Below are 21,091 nucleotides of genomic sequence, written 5' to 3'. Positions count from 1 at the left end.
GGAACCAGGCAGACGTTGCAATCTAGGCAGAACTCCTTTGTTTCTAAGATTTTTGAAAATAATTTTAATTGTGCAGATGTGCTTTAGAAAGCAGCCTGACCAGCAGCCGGTGGGACAGGCAGTTATGTAAAAAGCCTCTCTGCTAAGGGCTTGCCGAGATAACCCAATGGGACTATGCAGCCTACACTTCCCCTGCCCTGTCTCTCCGGCAACCTGAGGACGGTTTGTGGCAGCCAGGTCCTGGGGTGAGGTGGGAGAACCCCCGGTGGCGAGCTGCCTGCCTTGGTCCTGCTCCGTGGTGCCAAGCACCGGGGAGCTCTGCAGCTGTGCTCTCTGCGAGCTCCCTGGTGGAAATCAAAGGAAAGCATTTGAAGGTTAAAAGAAAGGATTCTGACATACAGGGTGTCATGACAACCATCAAGGTTACTCCTTGGAAAGTATCAAATTAAAAACTGTTTGGGGTAAAAGCTAGATGCATAGGACGTGGACTGTTTTGCAAACCAGTCCCTTATTTCCCAGCTTTTCCTGCCTTTCCTCTCAGTACAGAAATTGGTCTGTGGAAGCCCTTCTGTTTTGGTGCATCCTTTGTGGCAGATGGCCTGTCACTGGCAGCAATACGCTGCTGACCCGATGCTGTGCAGCAGCAATACATAAACCTCTGCTGATTTTATTAGCGTGCTTTGTGATGGGGATCCATAAGCCTCTGAATCTAGGAGCTAAAAAAGTGCAATTGCAAGCTTTACGGCGTACAGCCCGATCGATACAAATTCCAGTTACTTCCTAGTGGGCTGGGAAAGGCATTCATGGGAGCAAGCTCCCTTGTCTTTTCTGCCCGGTGTATTTATGGTAATAGAATAAAAAGGTAGCTGTGCTACACAAAACCGCGCTGCTGCTGGGTGCAAGAGCAGATACATGGATGTGAGCAGCTGCGTAATTGTGGCTTCCCTCTGTCATGAGATTGGTTTCTGTTTTGTCTCTGGTTTCTAGTTATGAAATTTCCTGAAAGAAGACATTGTGCAGCCCGTCTAATTCCCACCAGGCAGCACTTCAGGAAGGTCGGTGTTGTGTGATCGCGTATTTCATCTCCGTTGAGGTAGCAATGGAGCTTGGAAGGCGTTACAAACGGACAAGAAAGGATCACTAATATATCGCTAGCGCTTGTGTGAACCTTGAAGTTTAAGTATTACAGGTTTGAAATATTAGAATAAGCTTTGACCTTTTGACAGTTGTTGCTATATCACTCCAGGCAGGCAGGCAGCTTTGTAAAATTAGGCTTGGTTTTTATTAAAGCTAAGTGGGCCTTCTGCAGCTGTCAGCACCACCTGGCTGGGGAGGAGTTGACAGCGCTGGGCAAGGAGCAGTGCTGGCAACCTGCTGGCATGGTGCAACGGGGACCTGAGTCAGAGCAGAGACTGCAGGAGCTGCTGAAAGAGCATGGCCATTTGTGATAACCTCCTCTGCCTACACAGAGGTGCTGCCTTCTGCTGCAGCTAAACCAGATGCCTCTTAGAGTGGTATTCTCCACAGATTTAAAGTGCAACATTTGCTCACAGAATAGAAGGGATAGGGAAAGGAGAATTGTTTTGAACAATGACAACGCAGAGAAGGGTATAAAAGCATGGGATTGTATTCTTCAGGACACTCTGGGGATTGCAGCCAGGAAAATGAAATCAAAAGGCATTTGTGCCCTTTCTGAACTCAGGATTGGGAACACCTGTGTTCTGTAGGATGGAGCCAACTTTTCTTCATGTTCACCTCATGAGTTTGAGGAATCACAGCTAGTTTTAACCAACTTCTAATTCAAACTTTCTGAAATGAATTTCAGTCAAATTGATTTGGGCTTGGTTTTTGACTGTATATAGGACAATGGCATTGACATAAGCTCGCCTCCCCTCCCTCCTAATGCCATGATACAGTGTTTAATCTGGGAAGCTGCTCTTCGGCTGAGATTCTGGCAATGCTTTCGTATGATGATTTTTCATTGCCACTGGATCCAACAGGACCCATCTGCTCGGAATGGCGAGAAACATCAGAGGAACCTGAAGTTGACTTTTACTCTAAGCCCCGCTGCATGAGAGAGGAACCCCAAACAGCTCCCAGCACTGTTACCACAACTGAATACTGACATTGAGCCTGGGGGGCAGCTATACCAAAATGTTGCGTTGTTTTTTGTTTTTTTTCCCCTTAATCAGAAGCTGTTTAGAAAAGCTGTACCCATGGAAAGCAAAATAGATCCTCACATAAAGGACAGGGCAACATGTAATTCTTCAACAAGTGTGACAATATGGCATATTTACTGCTGACGTGGGAAGGGGATAATCCATGCCAGTAATTCCGTGACAGAAACGTGTATTGTGTTTTTCCAAGCAGATGTTTCAAGGCGAGTGATGAGCTGTTAGATGAAATTTGAGTGGGAAGGAGGCTGTGGAGAATGAAGTGGAAATACTGAGTTATGACACAGGTCAGAAGCTAGCTTTTAAGTGCAAATCGAGGTATCAGGTTGGAGATAAGGGGGGCTGTTTCCAGTACGTGCCGTAGACTTGTTTTAAGGTCTTGTTCCCTGCTGACTTGGTTTCCCTAAGGAGCGATGTGTACCTACACAGGCATATTGAAAGGCTCTTTTAGGCCGTCCATATGGAGCACACTTAAACTTTGCGTCTGTAACGCAAATTGGCATCTTTAGAAAGAAAATGCATGACATTAGAGGTAAAGCTGCAACAGATGATGCTTTAAGACTGGAAATGAGTTTGGGCATTACCACAAATACTCACACATTTGCAAGAAGTCTCTTCTGCCTCAGGGTGGGTCAAGGATACACTTGAGTGAAGAGAATAATTTTAACTGTTGAGTCTTCCCATATGGACTAAACTGAACAGATTTTCTCCAAGTGGTGTTTTCCTGCAATCCCCACTTAACTGGAGATTTGTTTCATGAAATAAATTATCTTAAAATCAACAGAATTAGGAGAATCTTTAGCCTATGAGCACTTTGGTTCTCTTGGGATGTATCAGCATATTCATTGCTTGTGTGGGAGCAGCAACCATACTAACAGGATCTGTAAATGGAGGTGATATAAAGGTGGGCTGTGTAGTACTTCTCTCCTTGTAGGACCAGTGTGCTGTTGTGGAGCAGGAAGAAAGTCCTTTGCTGGAGAGGTGCCCAGGGTTTTAAAAAACAGACCGAAGTTATGAATGACAACAAAGAGGAAATTATTAAATTAGAAGATTCAGCATCATGTGAGCATCACTCTTCTTTGTACTGCATAAATATATCCAAAAGCCATTCTCAGTGCCAAATGGTCTGCAATCTTAAAGATGAACTGGGCCTTTTAAACTAAAACCTTTTTACACCGTAGAGAGAGTGCAAATACAACTTAGACCTACTTTGAGGTTGCTGTATCAGCTGAAAGACTGATGGTGGCCTTAGTTATAAAAGAAAATAAGTCCCTGAAAAGATTTTTACTGTTGAGGAGAAAGAATAAGGTGGGTTTTTTCAAGCATGATGTTTTAAAAAACATTTATTTGTAGGAACTGGCTAAGGGATGTAAGAGAAGGGAGAGCTTTTATTTGCAGCAACTGATTTTGCAGCTAAGAAGGGAGGGTGTGCAGTAAATAGAGTGCCCTACATGCATGGGGCCCAGTTTTTTTTTCCTGTCACCAGGCATGCTGTTGTTTCCACCTGCACGGAGATGTGGTTGTTCTGATTGATTTGCGTGGCCTGCTGTAACTGCTGAGCCAGCAAAGTTGCCCGCATGCTGCTGATAAAATGTCCCTGTGGTTTGCAGCGTGACCCACTGGTGAGACTAATGCAAGCAGTTGCATCCCGTCTCTGGGGAATTTCATTCTCACAGCGATCTTTGATTTTATAACTGAGGTAGCTGTCTTGCAAAGAGACGTTGCTTGAGATATAAATTACTCTGACTTTTCTGTCATTATATACCATGAAGTGTAATGTCAGCTTCTCCAGGTAGGATAACAAACAGTTTTTTATTCCTTTGGAAACACCTTAAGATTTCAGAAATGCTCCTGCTCTCATTTTGGCTTTTTTAAGCACTGAAAAAAATGGAAATAAGAACAGTGTTCCTAGAATAGCCAACACCTGCAATAGTACCGTTCCTGCTATGACCCTCATGCCAGATTGAGGAGACAGCAGCCATGTGAATCAGAGTTTGCTTGCTCTTGAGGCTGTGCAGTGGATATCAAGATAGCCAGGGCTTTTTCTCTGTTTTACTCTTTCCCCTCAATAAATTCTATTTTGAGAAAAAAAAAAAAGAAAAAAACAACTTTGTCAAAGAGGGCATGACCCTACGAAAATTTCAGTTTTACCAAATTGGCATTTTCCTTTGCAGACCATCTATACTCAGCATTCATTTTACATTGCAGTCTAAACAATTCACTTGCATTTCAAAGTAGAAGCTGGAGGAGCACTATTGATTGCTTAGCAGAGCAGGTTGAATATGATCTGCAGCCTCCTCTTACACATTGATCCCTTGTCTCTTTACTCACTGCTTCCTGAATGTCACTGAACTGTGAGAGGCCTGCTAAATGGACAAAAATATTGATTTCTTTTTCCCTTCTTTTATTTTTGAAAGCTCCTTATTTACCAAGCACTGAACTAACATCGGGAAAATGAAAGGTCACAAAGAAAGGCAGAAGCAAGTTGATTCTGGAATTTATGTATTATTTTTTTTATTTTAATATGAACTTGGTTGATACATGAGTTCTTTAAATTGTGTTTCCATCAAGAAAGGTTGATTGCCTGAGTGGACCCCTTGAGTTGATGCTGTTTACTTGAATGTCTTAGTGTTGTCTGATTGATGCTGAACTTCTGTGGTACTTTCCTAAATGGATGTTCCTCTGTTGTTATAATTTTCAGCAATATTTGCAGAGAAGTTAGTGAGCAGCCCCAAGTATGCCAAGTTTTGCTATGTGAGGCAGTGAGAAATGGTCATTCTTTGGAGAGTTTAACAGCGGTAGTGTTTAACCCTTGTTTTGTGCTACTGGGAGCATGACGTTTTTGCAGTGACGTGTCCAGAGAGTGGAGAAGAAAGTTCAATAAGCACAAGCTGGAGCCAGGAAAAACTTAGAAGACATCCCAAGAGTGATGACTGGAAACAGCCTCAGTGTCCAGAAGTTTTGGTATCTGCTGATGATCTACATAAACTCAGAAGCATTTGAGCAGTCAAATGGGGCTGGTTAGAGAAAGCGGAAAACTCTTGGACTGTTGCAGAACATCTGAGATTAATAAACCAAAAAAGCAGCAGGTCCTTGATATGTGATGACACTGTTTTAGCTAGTAACAAAATAAAAAATGGGCAGCAAGGTGGAAGAAGAATGGCTAAGAACATTGAAAGATGGACACATTTTATAGTGAACATGACTTATTCTAGATATCAGAGCAATTCTCATGCTGTCTATGCTAGTCATTATGAAAATACCCGTTTTTAAATGTATAAAACAAAAAATAATACAGTATTTTAATGGAAAGAAATGCATTATTAACTTTCATGAAATCTTGGATATCAAAACCAATTTTATTCCTGTTTCTTTTGTTTAGAAATCACAGGTATGGTTGTGTTGATAAATACTCTGTTTCAAAGGCCTTGTACTTCAACAGCTGCTACAGCTTTGGTGTAGCTGTTCTTATTGCACCTACCAAGGAGGGGCAGGATAGCCAGGGGAAAGAATCCATATACACAAGACTCCCCAGGGACTAATGATTGTAGGTAGAGAAGGCACTTGGAGACTCTTTTATGCACCAGAGACACCTCCGGTTACCGACAGGGACCCATTGCTACGTACTCATTGCTATGAGAGACTCGTGAGAATCTTTGAAAATTATTAGCTTGCTTGAGAGGAGAGGTTTTCATTTAATTAGTAAATACTGGGTGATTAGTGACACTCTCAAGCTCCCTGACATCTCTGCTTATTCTCTCCGTGCCTCAAAACAGGCTCCGAAGGTTTAAAATCAAGAGAATGAATCCAACAATGTCAAGACAAAAAGCATCAATTTTCTGCAGCACCATGGCCAGATGAAGTCTCACAGCCTTACCACCCCACGTTATCGGTTAATGGCTGCATTAGCTAGCTACACCTGGAAACCAGTCCCTTCTGGTATTACTGGGAGAAAAAAATATTTTTTGTTTTGTTTTGCTTTTTTGTTTTTCACGAGCGGGAGGCAGATCTTTAGAAGGCTAGAGCACACTTCCGTTTCTGTGAGGATGCAGCAGGTGGGGAAAGATTTCTGAAGATTTATTTTCAAATATCTAGTTTTAGCATTTGACAGGTTTTTTGATCAGAAAGCCATGCGCAAGAATACATATCAATCTGAAAATGGCAGCTGGAATCCTTTAGTGTTGGTGCTCTGCACTTTTCTCTTTATAATTTGCTGGCATTTTTGTTACCAGGGACAATGTGTACTTTGAAGAACAAGTCTCAGTTTTCTAAACTGAGAGCTGCTGAGATCCTGGCTCTGCCTGGGAGCCCTGGTATCGCTCCCTGGACCCTCCCCTGGGGTGTCTTCAGCCACAAACAGCTCCTGCGACTGTATGGCAGAGAGCTCAGCTTCCCATTGCTCACTGGAGAATCAACCATGAGGTCTAAAAATGAAATGCATTTGGTAAGAGTAGGCAACAGGCGCTCTGCTTTCGAGATTTGTCTCTATTTGTCAGGGAGCCAAGTCCTTGAAAGTCTAGCTGACTGAGAATGGGTAATGCACCATAATCTGGGAGCGATACTTGGCCACATCCATTCCCAGGGACACCCACACTGGCATTTAAAAGTCATTTGGTTTTGTTCGGTTCATCTGACTATAGGTACAGTTCAAGTAGGTCTGTACATTTTTTTCCCTAGTGAGGATGGTCAGCGTTATTCTTTTTATTTTGTAGTGGTCAGTCTCACAAATCTTCACTAGTTTGAGTCTTTAGGAAAAACATGGAAGCATATGAGATGGGTACTCTTTGACGTCTTCAGAGCTTCCAACCAACCAGCAAGCATCTGTTGGACAGTACAGGTGATGAGCATGTATTCTGTGAATGGGATCAATATTTCTCTAACAGACATCTCTCTCTTATTTTACATGGATGGAGTGGACAGTAAAATTAAATGTTTTCATCTGTGTTTACTTAGAAATCAGAGGTGAAAATTAAGCACACATTAACTCTGTATGGGGTTTGAAATCAGAGAGAGGGGATGTCATGTGTGGCCAAGACCCTGACAAGCTGCTGTAGGTGCTTGATATCCCATTCTCATTCCTTTTTAAAGACAGCTAGGTGTCTTTAGATCATTCAGGCTCACTTGAATTTTTCTGCCTCCATCTTCTGTTGTCACCATGTTTCTTTGGTAGCAACAGTCAGGACAGCTTTCCGCTAGCTGGAGGAGGCTTGTTGGATGATGCCTTAAGGTATCTGGACACGCTGTTCTGAGCCACCTTCATTCATGGAAGACTGCTCCTCTGCACAATTGATAGGGCCTAAGCCTAACTTCTTTAAAAATACAGGCAGTTGGTTTTCAGCTTCATCCTTCATCTTCAGGAGCACACCTGTGTTGACCCTGAGCCTTTAAAGAAAAAAGATCCACCATATCCTCTGGTCATCCTTGATCATCTCACTGCTATGTTTTTTTAAAACAGCCATGCAAGCCGTGCCTACTGCATGTCATCACTGGGACTGTCTTTTTCCTCTGGAATTTGCCCTGAATTCTCCTGTTCCGAAGTTCTTGATTCTTGAGGTTGGGGGCTGAGTGCACTGTTCCACTTTTTTTTATACCCACTGGTATAATTTAGTAAATCTGTCATTTATGCTCAGTATAACAGAGTCATTTAACTGCAGGAGCTCACCAATACAATTAACCCTGTTCCTTCAAAATGAGGAGCTGATTGTCTTGGCATTCACAGGAGCATGGAGCACAGTTAGAGTGCTGTGGTTTCTGGCCCTCCCGGTGCAGTATTGCAGTCAATTGATTATTTTGTTAATTTGTTCTGCATCAGTATCCTGCTGGTTTATTATCATCCAAGTGACTTTATGCACCATGCATAAGTACAAGTATATTAAAAATCAATACTTGAACCTTTCTTCCTTGTAAGTGTCGTATCATCCATGGACTACCTTCTTTGATCCATGGCCTTCGTTCTGATAATGACACATCTAGTAACTTTTGCATGATTTAGTCACGTGCCAATAAAATATATGCTCAGATTTTGATCACTATTTAAGGTTGTATCATAATGAAGAAGGAATAAATGAATTAGGAATGAAATAAACACAAGCTGCTATTGCTGACAAATAAGCCTAAATTTGAGACAGTAAAAACCAGGCTAGTTTTGTAAGGAAATCTTGTTCCTTCACTAATTTCTAATAAGCATCATGTTTCACAGGCTCAAATCCTTTAGAGATGCTATTATCAAAAGTCCATCTTACAAACACTGATTTTCCTGTTTCAGTTAGAGAAATAAGTATTTGAAAGATGACACGGGGGTGCATTGTGGATCCAACTGAGGGCTGGATTCCAGGTCTGATCATGACAGAAGTACATGGGATTTTGGCTGTTATCAGAATGTTCTTCAATGGTTTTCCACCATTCCACATGCAAAGATGTGATCCTAAGCTCTCTCTTTTATGTACTGTTAAAACATACGACCTGCATCATGATATTTAATGCATTTATGTTTCTGATAACACAGGAAGGACTGCTCTTCTTTAGGAAGAAACCTTTAAGAGAGAAGCAAAATCAGATGTGGTCCCTCTCTAGACCTAGTCTCCCTAGGCTAGGGATGAAAGCACAAGTTTTCAGCTGAGGAAAAACGCTATTTTTCTAATCGAGATACCCTGTTGGCAAGAGGACTAGGATTCACTCAAATCAGCTATCTGCTAAACGGGCAGTTCTCCACTGAAATCACTGGAATTGTGTCATCTTTTGCCAGGATAACTTTGCTTGATTGGGGATTTTTTCTGGAATATATGGATGTTACCAGATCTTGGGACCACATTTTCATCAGGCAAGTTCTTGCTTCTCATGCAGGGTAAGATCCTTAGACAAGGCGACTGATGAGGCAGTCTGTAGCTCTGGAGAATGGGAAGGTACCAGGACTTTACCAAAGGCTTTCAACCCATTTCGTGACAGGAAAGCCTGATCTTTCCTGGATGCAATTGTGTGAGTTACCGCCTTTACTGAACTTAGGTGGAAAAACCTTTCTGTAGTGTAAGAGGCCTCAGGCTTTCTGAGACTGTTACTCCTTAGATGGTAATATCCTGTACACCATAGCTCCATGTAAAATATTCAGAAAACAGTCTGTAGAGGGGTTTCAGTTCAGAGAAGGTTATACCTCCTTTTCATATATATTTCCTTGTCTCAGAGAATTATAATATAATGTAATGTAATATAATACAAGAAACAAATCATATTTTATTGTAACGATGTAACAAATCTGACAAATGAGATGATCCTGAAGAGTGAAACCAGCCTGTGCTATTTCTGCAAATTGCTCCCCACTTCCTCCAGCTTGTCTTAAAGAAAAGCCATGGCTCCAAAGCCTTGCTTTTTAATTAGAAGAATTCCTTTTGTGCTACATCCTAATTCAGTGCCTTAATGCAGCAGGTCCTGCAGAGCCAGCAAGCTTGCGTGGGAGCACGAACGCATGAAATCTTTTTCTCTGGCATCCCTCTAAGTGAGGGTTGGCTTCTGTTCGTAATTATTTGATGTGGTGACAGCTCGGGGTTTGCAATTGCAAGCACAGAGGCAGGGGTGGTAACGGAGGAAGGCATAATGACAGGTGATTGCTCTGTTGTCTCCATGGCATCACTGAGCCTTATCTTAGAGGTATCAAACAGTGTGCTTATACCTTTCTTTATACAGATACCTGGCACCACTAAGTACACCTCATGTGGTTCCTGCTTAATCACTGTCCTCTTTTCAGCTTATTTTGTTTTAGTTTTTCTTTTCAGTCTTCTCTGCTTTTAGTGAATGTGAACAAGTAATGGAAACACATAGAAATGAAAGCTATCAATTTAGTATTTTATCATTTTGTACCTTTAGCTAAGGAGTTGGAATTCACACAAGTAGACTTTTAGAAACATTGATACAGCCTTTTAGGGCAGATCAGTGATTTCCAGTAGCCTCTGTCAGAGTGGGTCAGGTACACGGTGCCTCAGCCTGCTCCCTGTGCATTGGTACTAGGCTTTCAGGGTTATAATGAAGCAATGTAGCTGCGAGGAAAACAGCTTTTAGCTCCAATCAGTTAGATCCCAGTTTCATCTCAGCCTTAGGCACCTCACTGAGCGCTGTCTTTTGAGGCTCCCGCTTTAATTAACGGAGATAGAAGGACACCTCTAAGAATGAATCAACTGATCTAAGGGCTGATTTAGCCTTTGGATGAATTTCTCCTCTGCTGATTTTGACACTACGTGAGTTACTGTGACACAGCAGGGTAACTCCTGTATACATCTTCTTAATCAGAAATGCCAAAGCCACACATGTAGAAATGGCTTCATAAGTTAGGAGATTTCTTTAATAACTGTGTTTTTTTTGTTGTTGTTGTTGCTTTTTTCATTTTTTTTAAACTAAATGCCTAAGGAAATGTTAATTTTTGTTTGCTGCCTTCTTTCTGCTTCTCAAGGTGTTCCCAATTAATGATTTTCAGCTTTTCTGTTTGATCAAGAGGGATGGATTTTTTTATGATGCTGCTGATGATTTTTTAACAAGATGCTGGGATTATCATGCTGTCTTGGTTCTAGGTGTTAGGCCAAGCAGAGTATGCCAGACTTGAGAGCATGTCTGCAAGGTGTGTTAACAGATATTGGAACAATTACAACCGATTAGTGGTGTCCTTTTGGAGAGTCCTTTTACGTGGGTACAAATAAGATGATTATGGTCTGACATTTGTAGTTTCTGCCTCCAAAGGTATTTGTGTAAGTTTTCTTGTTTTCTATAGTGCTTAGTTATGTTTACACGTGAATTTGCAGTTCATAAAAAATATCTCTAAAAAACTGTGTCTGCTTGTGTTTCATAACCAGTATTCTCATGTCTTACACTTTGACCAGTCTTGTCCACTTAGTGGCATTTTCTCATTTAGTTTTTCTTGCCAATGTATTTATTTATCACTTATTTATTGCAAAGATAATCCCTGAAAGTGAATGGCTCGGTAAGATGTGTTTTTGAGAACCTCAGAAGTACAATGGGAACACACAGCCCCAGGTACTTTTCTCCCAACAAATCTCTTTTGCAGGAAAGGCAAAAGAGGTATATTCTAAAAAAGTCATACTCTGAAAATACGTGGATTAAAATCTGAAAAAGTAAAAGACATCATGGCCCAGACATGCATCCTCATTTTATCAATTGCCTGCAGCTTGGAACAGTCATGTCGGGAATTAGTTAAATAATTTTGTCATCAAATAATGGCAGTGGTTTTGATTCTGATGGCTCTGAGAAAGTAAAGCATGGCAAGAAGATCCATGACACTAATGATGTCTGAATAGGGACTATTTCTTGTGCAGATTCTCGGGTATCTAAAATGCGATCAATCTTTAGCTTTCCTCCAGGTAGGACACTTCTGGGTGTCTCTCCTCTACATCTTCTTCCCAAGAATTGTATTAGCCCTTGAGCTCTCTGCCTCTTTGCAAATTTCAACTGAAATCAGCCACAGGTTTGAACAAATAACACACACACAAATAATGTGATTTCATAAGCCTTCTCTCTCCTGAAAACAATGCTAAAAAAATCTTTGTAGTTAAGAACATTGAGCTAATGTTGTAAAAATTAACCCTTCCAGGTAAAGAAAGCCGTGCAACAAGAAGGCTTCAGCAGAAGAAAGAGAGGATATAGAGATATCAATGACATTGACATCAACATGAATGATCCTTTATTTACAAAGCAATGGTATCTGGTAAGTTTGAAAGAAAATCACAGTAATCCTAACTAAATAATTGGCGTTCAACTTTTTCCATGCCATTGCAATGTCTTGCAAGTGTTCTTTCCAATTCTCTCACAAGAACTTGGGAATGGATCCAAGACACTGGCCTGTTGTTTTTAACTGTACCTCTTTTATGCTGGGAAGACCCAGCAAACTTCAAGAGCTAAATTTCATTTCAGTCAATGGAAAGATCCTTAGAAGGCTTGAAAGAGGACTGTATTGGTGTCCTGTGGGCATTCCTGGTGTGCTGATGTGACCCCTAAAACTGCATATGAATCATGTCTTTGAGCTGTCGCCAGGTAAAGCATTGTTACAGAATTATAACAAAAAGTTCTAGTGTACTAACTAGAAAAAGTTGAGGTTTTACTTTTCTTGTAGAAATTTGAATACTGTTTAATTGATTTTCTTCTGTCAAAAGCAGAGCATCTGAAAAGTGATGAATTTGGGCTTTAGGCCAATGTCAAAATAAATTAATGTTTTACTAAGTTGTTGCATTTTTAATGTGTCCCATTTTACAAGGAGAAGTTTTTAGACTTAAAAAATATTTTTTTACATAAAATTAGCTAAGAAAGATATTTTTTCTCTTAAAAATGTGATAAAGTAACTTTGGTGTTTTGACATTGCAACCTATTTACGGTAAAATACTTTGTAAATGTAATACCATCTTGTTCACTTAAGATGTCTCTTTTTGCTAATGAAAAGTGTTTCCTGTTCTCTTTCCTTTTAATGCATGTCCTATGTTTTATGAATCCATCAAATATGTCTGTTAATTTTTTCTAAGATGAGAGTTGCCAGATGAATGAAGGCATTGTTAGCATGGATGGGACTTCATCCTTGACTGAATAATAAACTAAAGTGTGAATTAATTCACTTCTTTGTGGTACTTCAGTCAATCAAAATGTTGCGGTGATAAAAATAACCATATTTTTTATCAAGCTATGCATGTAGGTTTTAGGTTATAAAGTGCACTAAAATGCACTTTGATACAATGTGTCTGACACAAAGTTGAAGTTTTGCGTTTGGAAGAGCAGCATCCATATTATGTTTACCATGGAACTTGAGAAATTTGTGAATGAGACTGGTAAACATGACTAGTGCCTGAAGACAGAGGGGATTGCCCTTTCCCCCGACGTACAATCATATTCACGTACAATATTGGACAGGACCCTTGAAGTTCATCTGCTGAACCTTCCTGCTCAAAGCAGGCCTAATTAGTTTACCAAAGAAGTCATTTCTGACACTAAACCCACTGGTCATGACTTTCAGTAGCTCCCCGCTTTCAAGAGAAAAAGCATTACCTGCTCATTAAAAAGTCCTCTGTAAAACTACTGTAGTAACTTTTGCTAGCTTGACCCACTGCCCTGACATACTTGAGTAGAAAAATCCTCCTTTGGGTTGAACAGATTCAGGGTTTAACCAAATCTTATAAGCCACAAAGAAGTGAATTTACTATTACCACCTTTTTTTTTTTTTTTAAATCCCTGCTTTATTGCAGTAGATATGATTACATATAGCTGTGTACCCCAAAGCAAACTGGACATATTTTGCATACCAAAGATACATGCAAAGGTATAATGAAAAAATCAGTGGCTGTCGTAGTGTGTATATCAAGTAAAAAAAATATTCTTCTTTTTCACTGATGTATTAGATTAACACTGGTCAAGCAGATGGGACTCCTGGACTTGACCTTAATGTAGCTGAAGCATGGGAGCTCGGATACACAGGGAAAGGAGTTACCATAGGAATTATGGATGACGGTAAGTGAAGACTGCATGCTAATTTAATATTTTAAAGTAGCTTTTCCCATGCAATCAAAGTCAAAAAAAGATTAAAAAGTAATAATGGATTGCTTATAGTGCTGAGACTTCCAACCTTCAGGGAAAATATGTTACAAAGTCTTCAATAGGGATACAGAGGCATGGATATCCAAAGCACTAAAAGCAGTTTGCTGTTATCAAACAGAGGTCTTCCAGGGCACACTATAACAACCATTAAGCCAAAGGAAAGACTCCCCTTGACTTCTGTAGGCACTGACTGGAGGACATAATTGCCCTGCAAAAAGTACTTAAGAAAACATTTTCTGGGTTACATTATTCTCAAAGTCATACTTGACAGCTGAAATAATTAAACACTTTCATGCTGAATGTCAATAAAGACCTGCATATTAAATACATTACTAATTTGAGGCTAAGTTCAGGGAAGATGAAGATAAAAGATACAGTTGAAGTCACAGCCGCTTTACTCATGGATTCCTTGCTGACGTACAGGAATTCTGTGTAGTCGTTCATCAGTTCTCTCTGGGCTAAATTTTGAAAATTTTATTTTTATGGTGGCTGAACAATATTAAAAATAAATAAAAAGGCTGGATCCACGTATGTTTTCTAGGGTCAGCTGAGGTGTGTCCTCATTCATTTCTGTTCCTCATCTGCTCACTCTTAAGACAGGGCTCTTGGGGAAGTACAAAAGTAGATTCACACACTGTTATATTGATGTCATGAGAAATCACATTTTTACTGATCCCACAGAAGCGGGACTTTGCTTTCAGAATGGCTGGGCATGACTATAATGGGAATCACAACAAACTAATTAAGCTTCAGGTCAAATAAAGCTATTGAGAGGTGTTAGCCCATCAGATATAGCTTTTAGAGAAGGGAGTATTTTGTCTTGTATTCTCTTTCAGTGAATCTGGAAGAGAGCACCTGAATAAAATGTTTCTTTGTTGAGACTTCTGTTGCCCATCCCCCATTTAGATCAACAAGGCTTTCCACAGGTACAAGGGTCCCTTCTTGCAAATCTAATGCTAAGGACCCTACATAATGGGAGGTAATTTTTTCATCAGAACAATAGCAATAACATGCCATTCTCTTTGCAGATAAAATTGACCATGTAATAACATGTTGGTTGGAAGCACTAATGTTCAAAATGTAACATGAGATTAGTGGCCTTTTCTTTGTACATTTTAACTGGATATGTAATAGGTCAGCTTATCCCATGTGAGCGTAGATCTGCTGCTTCTGTTATTCCATCCACGGGGATATGTATATTTGCCATCTTTGGAAAGATTTAATGCAGTAGCATGAGCATATTCCGCACCACTGCCTTGTTACAGGCGTTAGCATACCACCAAAGTGCAGAGCCACCATTTAATTTCATGCAGTGTAAAATATCAGGGTTTCTATTTGTGTGCGTGCTCTTGATAGCTTTGGGTATGGTATTTTTGTTTTCTTCTCTGATTTGCTTAGAGATCCAGGGGACTTAAGAGTTCCTTCTGGAAGAGTTTTTCAGTGCTTGTAGTGCTAGGTCCGAATCAGATAAGTCCACGAGCTCTTAGTGAATATTTGACTTGTTTTGAATTTCTGGTTTGTCAGCTTTTTTAAACCATGTGTATGAATGCTCACAATCTAAATTTTTAAGTGTCATGATACTGCACCTCATGAGGCCAACACCTCAGACTGCAACCTATGTCCAGATATTTGCTAAAACAGTCTAATCCAACATGTTTCCTGTCATTCACGTAGTCAAACGTTTGCCTGAGTGATCTCCCCAGGTCTAGTTTAGGTAATTTTCTGTCTACTTAGTTTATCATTTTCAGTGTTTAAATTACTCCTTTTTTATATTCTGTACTGATCCAGTGCTTGCTGACGTTCATAGTTTTGGTATGCTTTGACACCCACAGCACTTTGTATAAAGATAAATTGTTATTTAAACTAGTCTTACTAAACAAATATGATCTAGTTTACAAAACAGGCCAATAAATTTTGTCACTGAGCACCCCTTCTCAACTGGCACCTGGATTTTGACATAAATGATTTAGAACTCCTAGCTGGGACTGCATCAGAAATGATGCTGCAATTTTTAAGTCAACATGTAAAAATTGGAATCGCACTTCAGTCAATTGCATTATTTGCCTTGATTGTTTTCCTGTGGTTGCAAAGGACTCTTGTTTTGTTATGTGATCATTAGAAAATATTTTTTGGAAACTGTTAACCTTTGGTTTGTAATCTGTCATTATTTTATTGCAGGAATTGATTATCTGCATCCTGATCTTGCCTCTAATTATGTAAGTACATGCTGACCTTTCCTGTAAAACGTGGATTTTCTTATTATTATGATCCCTCTTTGCTACAAAATTTTAAACGAGTAAAATAACAGTACATCTGAACTATTGATCTTACAGATGATACATTCCACATCGAAATAAGCAGAATAAAAATGGGACTGCCTGTGCAAGGAATGAAAAGGTGACAAGGCTTTTTGTGCAGGAATGACAGTGCTGCCTCACATTAAATAAGCTGCAGTTTGCAGTATTGGATTTAGGGCAGAAATGAGTAACCTGGGAATTGGCTCTAAATCCTGCTGTTAAGATGCAGAATGCACCTGACACTTGGAGGGCCACAGAGCTGTGGGCTGTGGCAATGCTGCTATTGTTCACCATGGCTCCAGCATTTATTAGGTTTTGAAACCTCCAGGAACACCTTAATTTCTTTATAACAGGTGATTTGGTCCAGTGCTCCAAAGCACACGCAGGGCAGATTGTGTATTATCAGCACATGCTTTGTCCATTGATTGTTTCTCGAACCTACCTCAGGCTTACCTTCAGACTTGAGGCTTTTTATCTTTCTTAATTCTTCCTGGCTCTCCGCAGCCCCTCACTGACACTAGCTCCGGTCTCCAGGTGTCTACAAGGGCTCCCAGCACCCTCACACTGTGGGCTGCCCTTGTTATTTCAGGCAGTTCTCTGGCAGTGACAGTCAAGAAGCTGTGGCTCTTTGCCCAGAGGCTTGCAATGTTTCTGCGTTAGGTCTTGCTGTTTTCTTGCAGTCAGTGGCTTTCTCACTAGAAGCCAAGGCTTCTTCAGCTAAACAGCATGGTTTGGTTTTTAATTGCAATTAAATTTAAAAAAAATGGAAATTTTGGTAAAAACATGAGCCATTCTGGAAGAACAGCTCAAAATGAGAAAGATTAAGACAATTCTTCTATGCATTAGTTGTTGCAATTTGGAAAATAATAAAAACTACACAGAATGAAAGCTCATTCCTTGTAGTAAACATCGAAGCACCTTTGGTGGAGGTTATATAGATACAGAAGGTGTTGACTTTGGACAAGAAATTTGAGAAAATCTTTACTGCAGAGGTGAAGTGCACTCTGTATGAACTGGCTTACTAACTTGATAGCAGGCAATTAAAAACCTGTGCCCTAACTGCAAAATCCTCACCCAAGAGAAATAACTCAGTAGAATGCTTCCATAAATTGATACAAATAAAGATGTTATTAAAAGATAGCCTTTGTCTTTGCAGGAATTCTTCTCCGCATGTGTGTTTTTAGCTTATGATCTAGGGCCAGAATGTGCTTTTTACTCACTCACTTGCTTTTACAGCAGCAGGCATGAACAAAGCATGAGAGAATATTCTGTTCCTAAAAAACACGTTTCAAATAAACAAGCTAAACCTGTGTTATCATATCTGATCTAATGTCAATTGGGAACATTTCTGTTTTTAACAGTGAACCTAGGATCATGCCCAGAAAGTAAAAATAGATTTCTTAGTATTACAGTGTTTTTTATTTCTAGCAAAGGGTGATCCTGTAGTGGAGCAATGATTGGGCTGTTGGGGGACAAAAGAAGATTGCCTGTCCAATGCAAAATGCAGGGCTGGTCCTGGCTTGGGCAGGGCAGATCAATAGCCAGACACAGGGGAGAAAAGACTGAGGAACAAGTGGTTGGTGAGACAAATAATCCTTTAAGGAGCAGCAGAAGCCCCATCTGAAAGATCACAGTCTTAAAGGAGATAATAAGTCAAATGTTTTTAATACAGAAATACAAAAATATGAGCTGAATATACCAGAGGACATGGGAAGGAAATGTACTGATAAATTAGTACATTATGGGCAAGGTAAACAGTAAAAAGGTAAACTTGGTAACCAGTAAAGCTGCTGGCACCTCCACACACAAAGCCGGCTGCTGTGGCTGTGTCTGAGAGGTGGGCAAGGCTGTTCCTGCTCCTGCTGCAAAAATCTGCCTTCTCCTCCCCCACCGAAGCATAGCACAGTGGTTGCAGGGCTTGGTTCATCCATGCTTTGCCTCTCCTCCTCTCCCTGCAGGGCTACGCAGGCCTCTTTGAGTCCTAGGAGAGCCTGCTCTGATAGCGTCTACTGAGTCTCAGAGGCCATGGGGGCCTTTTTTCCCAGTAGGCAGGAATTTGGGCATGAACTAAAGACAAGAACTTAAATTCAGCTGAAGGAAAGATTAGCTGAGACCAAAAAATGGAATGAAGTTGGTCTCTTAGGAATGAGTTGTTAACTCTCTTCAGGCCAGCATAACAAGTGCAATCACCCTCGCATGGTTCCTGTACCACAAGTTTGGCATTTGCTGGCATTTGCACTTTGGGGCAGCTTTCTTTTAAGTTGCATTGTTTATTTTTAGGAAATTAAAAGCCTACAGCTTATGTGTCTCTGGTGTGTACATGCCTACATGCCGTGGCAATATCTGTTCATCTTCGTGGAAAATTGGGAACAATCAGAAAGTCTCTCAAAGGTGGTGTTTTCAGCACGTTAGCATTTTTCAAGTATAAACACTTGGCTTTGGTTACTCGGTTTAATTTGGCTTTTATGTTTTTGACTTGCTGGTTTCCTGCTTGAACTGTTTAATGGGGGGTTAGCACTTAGACATAATGGGGTCAGGGAACAGAAAGTGCTTTCTAAAGACAAAAATCATTTTATATTTTTTCTTAAACATTTACGAAATATGACAGGACATCCAGGTGCCCCAAAGAAGGGCAATGAAGCTGGTGAAGCTTCTAGAGAACAAGTCTGACGAGGATCGGCCGAGGGAGCTGGGGTTGTTTAGCCTGGAGAAAAGAAGGCTCAGAGGAGACCTTATCACAATCTACAATTACCTTAAAAGAGGCTATAGCAAGGGAGGGATCTGTCTCCTCCATGCACCAGCTGATAAGACAAGGGGTAATGGCCTTAAGTTGTACCAGTGGAAGTTTAGGTTGGATATTAAGAAAACTTTCTTCACTGAAGGGGTTGGGAAGTATTGGAACAGCCTGTCCAGGGAAGTGGTTGAGTCACCATCCCTGGAGGTCTTCAGAAAACTTAGATGTAGATGTAGAGCTTAGTGATGTGGTTTAATGGTGGACTTGGCAGTGCTAGGTTAAAGGCTGGACTAGATGAAGTTAGAGTTTTTTTCCAACCTAAACGATTCTATATACTTAAGAAGGAGCATGCGTGTTCATGGTCTGTATGGACTGCTCTCCCAGCACCCCTCCAGCAAGCTGCAGCACAGCTACTTGCTGTTTGGGAATTAGCGGGTTATTGCAAAGCTGGAATTTTCCATTCTGCTCTCTGAATGCAGAGAGGCTCATTGTCAAAGGATCGATATTTTCTTCCAAGCCTTGGAAACCCTGCAGAGGTTCAGCCTTCAGGAAATTATTTTTTCCCACAAAGAGAACCCTTCATTATGAACTGATAATTAAAAAGCTGAAGCCTAATGTACTCCATGCTTTTCTTTCAACTCAGACTGTGCATATAAAGCCAGCAATTTTCAGGATTGGCTTCTCTAAGATACAGCATCTGAGTGAGAAAGAAAAGTGAAGTAACAAGGGCTGCATATTAGATGCCTCTAATAAAAGAGGAGAACAGCAGTTGCTGGGGTGTAGATGACAAACTTAGGTACATTGTTTTAAAGCAAAACCTAAGGGAGCAAATGGCGATTTGTGCCATGAACATAAATATAAGCTAATCTCTCCCTCACATCGGTTTGTATTCTGGAGCTCTTATACTTGGCCCCGTGTCTGCTGGTGAAGGTCAGTGTAGCTGCGTTATCCCACTTGGAGCAGCGGGGAGCTGATCATCTCAGGCACGTGGATGTATCCCTGATTAGCGGCAGTGAAGAAAATCAGAATCCCACCAAGACACTCAGGCCAGGAGTTAAAAAATTGCTGGTTTCAGTGTCTGAACTCTGCCTGAAGCTAAAAGCTTGTTTAAAAAAAAAAACAAACAACGGGGGAGGGAGAGAACATTTGCTGTGGGAAAAGTGGAGGTGACTATATGAATAGAAAACTTTTTTAAAAAAGAAAGTATTGCTACTTGTAAAATGTGAATCATGTAGCAGTTCTTAGTGATATGTAGTAATATAAGATATTCAGATAAGAAAAAAAAATTGAAATCCATAGAATTATAGAGATGTAAAATGCGTAAAAACATGCAGTCATCCCAGCAGTGTTTTCATTGCTGTCCTTCCCATAACTTTGTGTCTTTTCTCCTCTGTAACATGTGTCTTTCTGGCACACCTTACGTTCCATCTACCAAGGTCCTTACCAGCTGTCACTCAAGCTGCACGCAGGAAGGGATTTCCTGAGCAAAACAGGCCTCGTGCAAGGAATGAGGGAAGACTTTCTGGAGTTACCCCAGGGTTAAATGATGTTTTCTGTCATCTAACACATTTTGTATTGAAATGTGAAGACCTGGTGGACTTACCTGTCTTCTCTCTCCACTTGATTACAGTTCCAAAGACAAAACAGTCTCCCTCACAACTTTTGGTTACTTGTCACCAGCTAATATGATAACAGCTCCTCCTGCCCTGCTGGGAGACACACAGAAGCATATCTTTGGGATAATTACCTTATCATAGAAGCAGTGAAGCAGGGAAATGTTCTACTTCTGTTATGACCTGCAATTTCCATTGTTTGTTAGAGGAACAGAAGCATCATTGAATAATTTTTACAGCCACAAAAGAAGGAAGAAATAGTACAGGCAGTAAAGTATACACTGCAATATGTGCAGTGAAGCGTAGCAGTGGCATAGAGGATCTTCTTTCTTTTAGAAAGTCTGTGTTTCCTTCATTAACATGAATCTCCGTGTGTGCCTTAGCCCTCCCTGTGTGCTACCAAAAGGGCACACAAATTGTTCTGGAGGCTGTGAGCCTGATCTCAGTGATTTGCCAGGGTAAGTCATCAGCATCTCCACTAAAATCCCTGGGCCTAATTGTGGGTTTTTGTAAACTAACAAAGCTCTGTTGACAGCTATTGACCCATGCTCCTCTGACCCTGATGATCTGCCCCACTGAAATCCCAGCTGATGTAATGCCCAAGTCAAACAGTTCACCTATAACTGGTGGCAAGAAAAACATTGCCCTTCTAAGACAGAAATTTGTTGGAAACCCTCTGAAGACCTTGAAAAGCTCCCA

The 21,091-nt window shown here is 40.6% G+C and overlaps 1 protein-coding gene across 1 annotated transcript in view; it reads left to right on the top strand.

Moving 5' to 3' along the window:
* Positions 1–21,091, top strand: part of PCSK2 (proprotein convertase subtilisin/kexin type 2) — a 102,001-nt gene that overhangs the window by 35,565 nt on the left and 45,345 nt on the right. Inside the window, exons 3-5 of the mRNA XM_048060992.2 lie at positions 11,764–11,877; positions 13,553–13,661; positions 15,927–15,964. Of these exons, the coding sequence (XP_047916949.2) occupies positions 11,764–11,877; positions 13,553–13,661; positions 15,927–15,964 (261 nt within the window). The remainder of the gene's footprint in view (positions 1–11,763; positions 11,878–13,552; positions 13,662–15,926; positions 15,965–21,091) is intronic.

Source organism: Anser cygnoides, chromosome 3, assembly GCF_040182565.1.
Source record: "Anser cygnoides isolate HZ-2024a breed goose chromosome 3, Taihu_goose_T2T_genome, whole genome shotgun sequence".
Taxonomy (NCBI): Eukaryota; Metazoa; Chordata; class Aves; order Anseriformes; family Anatidae; genus Anser; species Anser cygnoides.
Note: the sequence above shows the minus strand (reverse complement) of the source record. Positions and strands in the feature narration are given on the sequence as shown.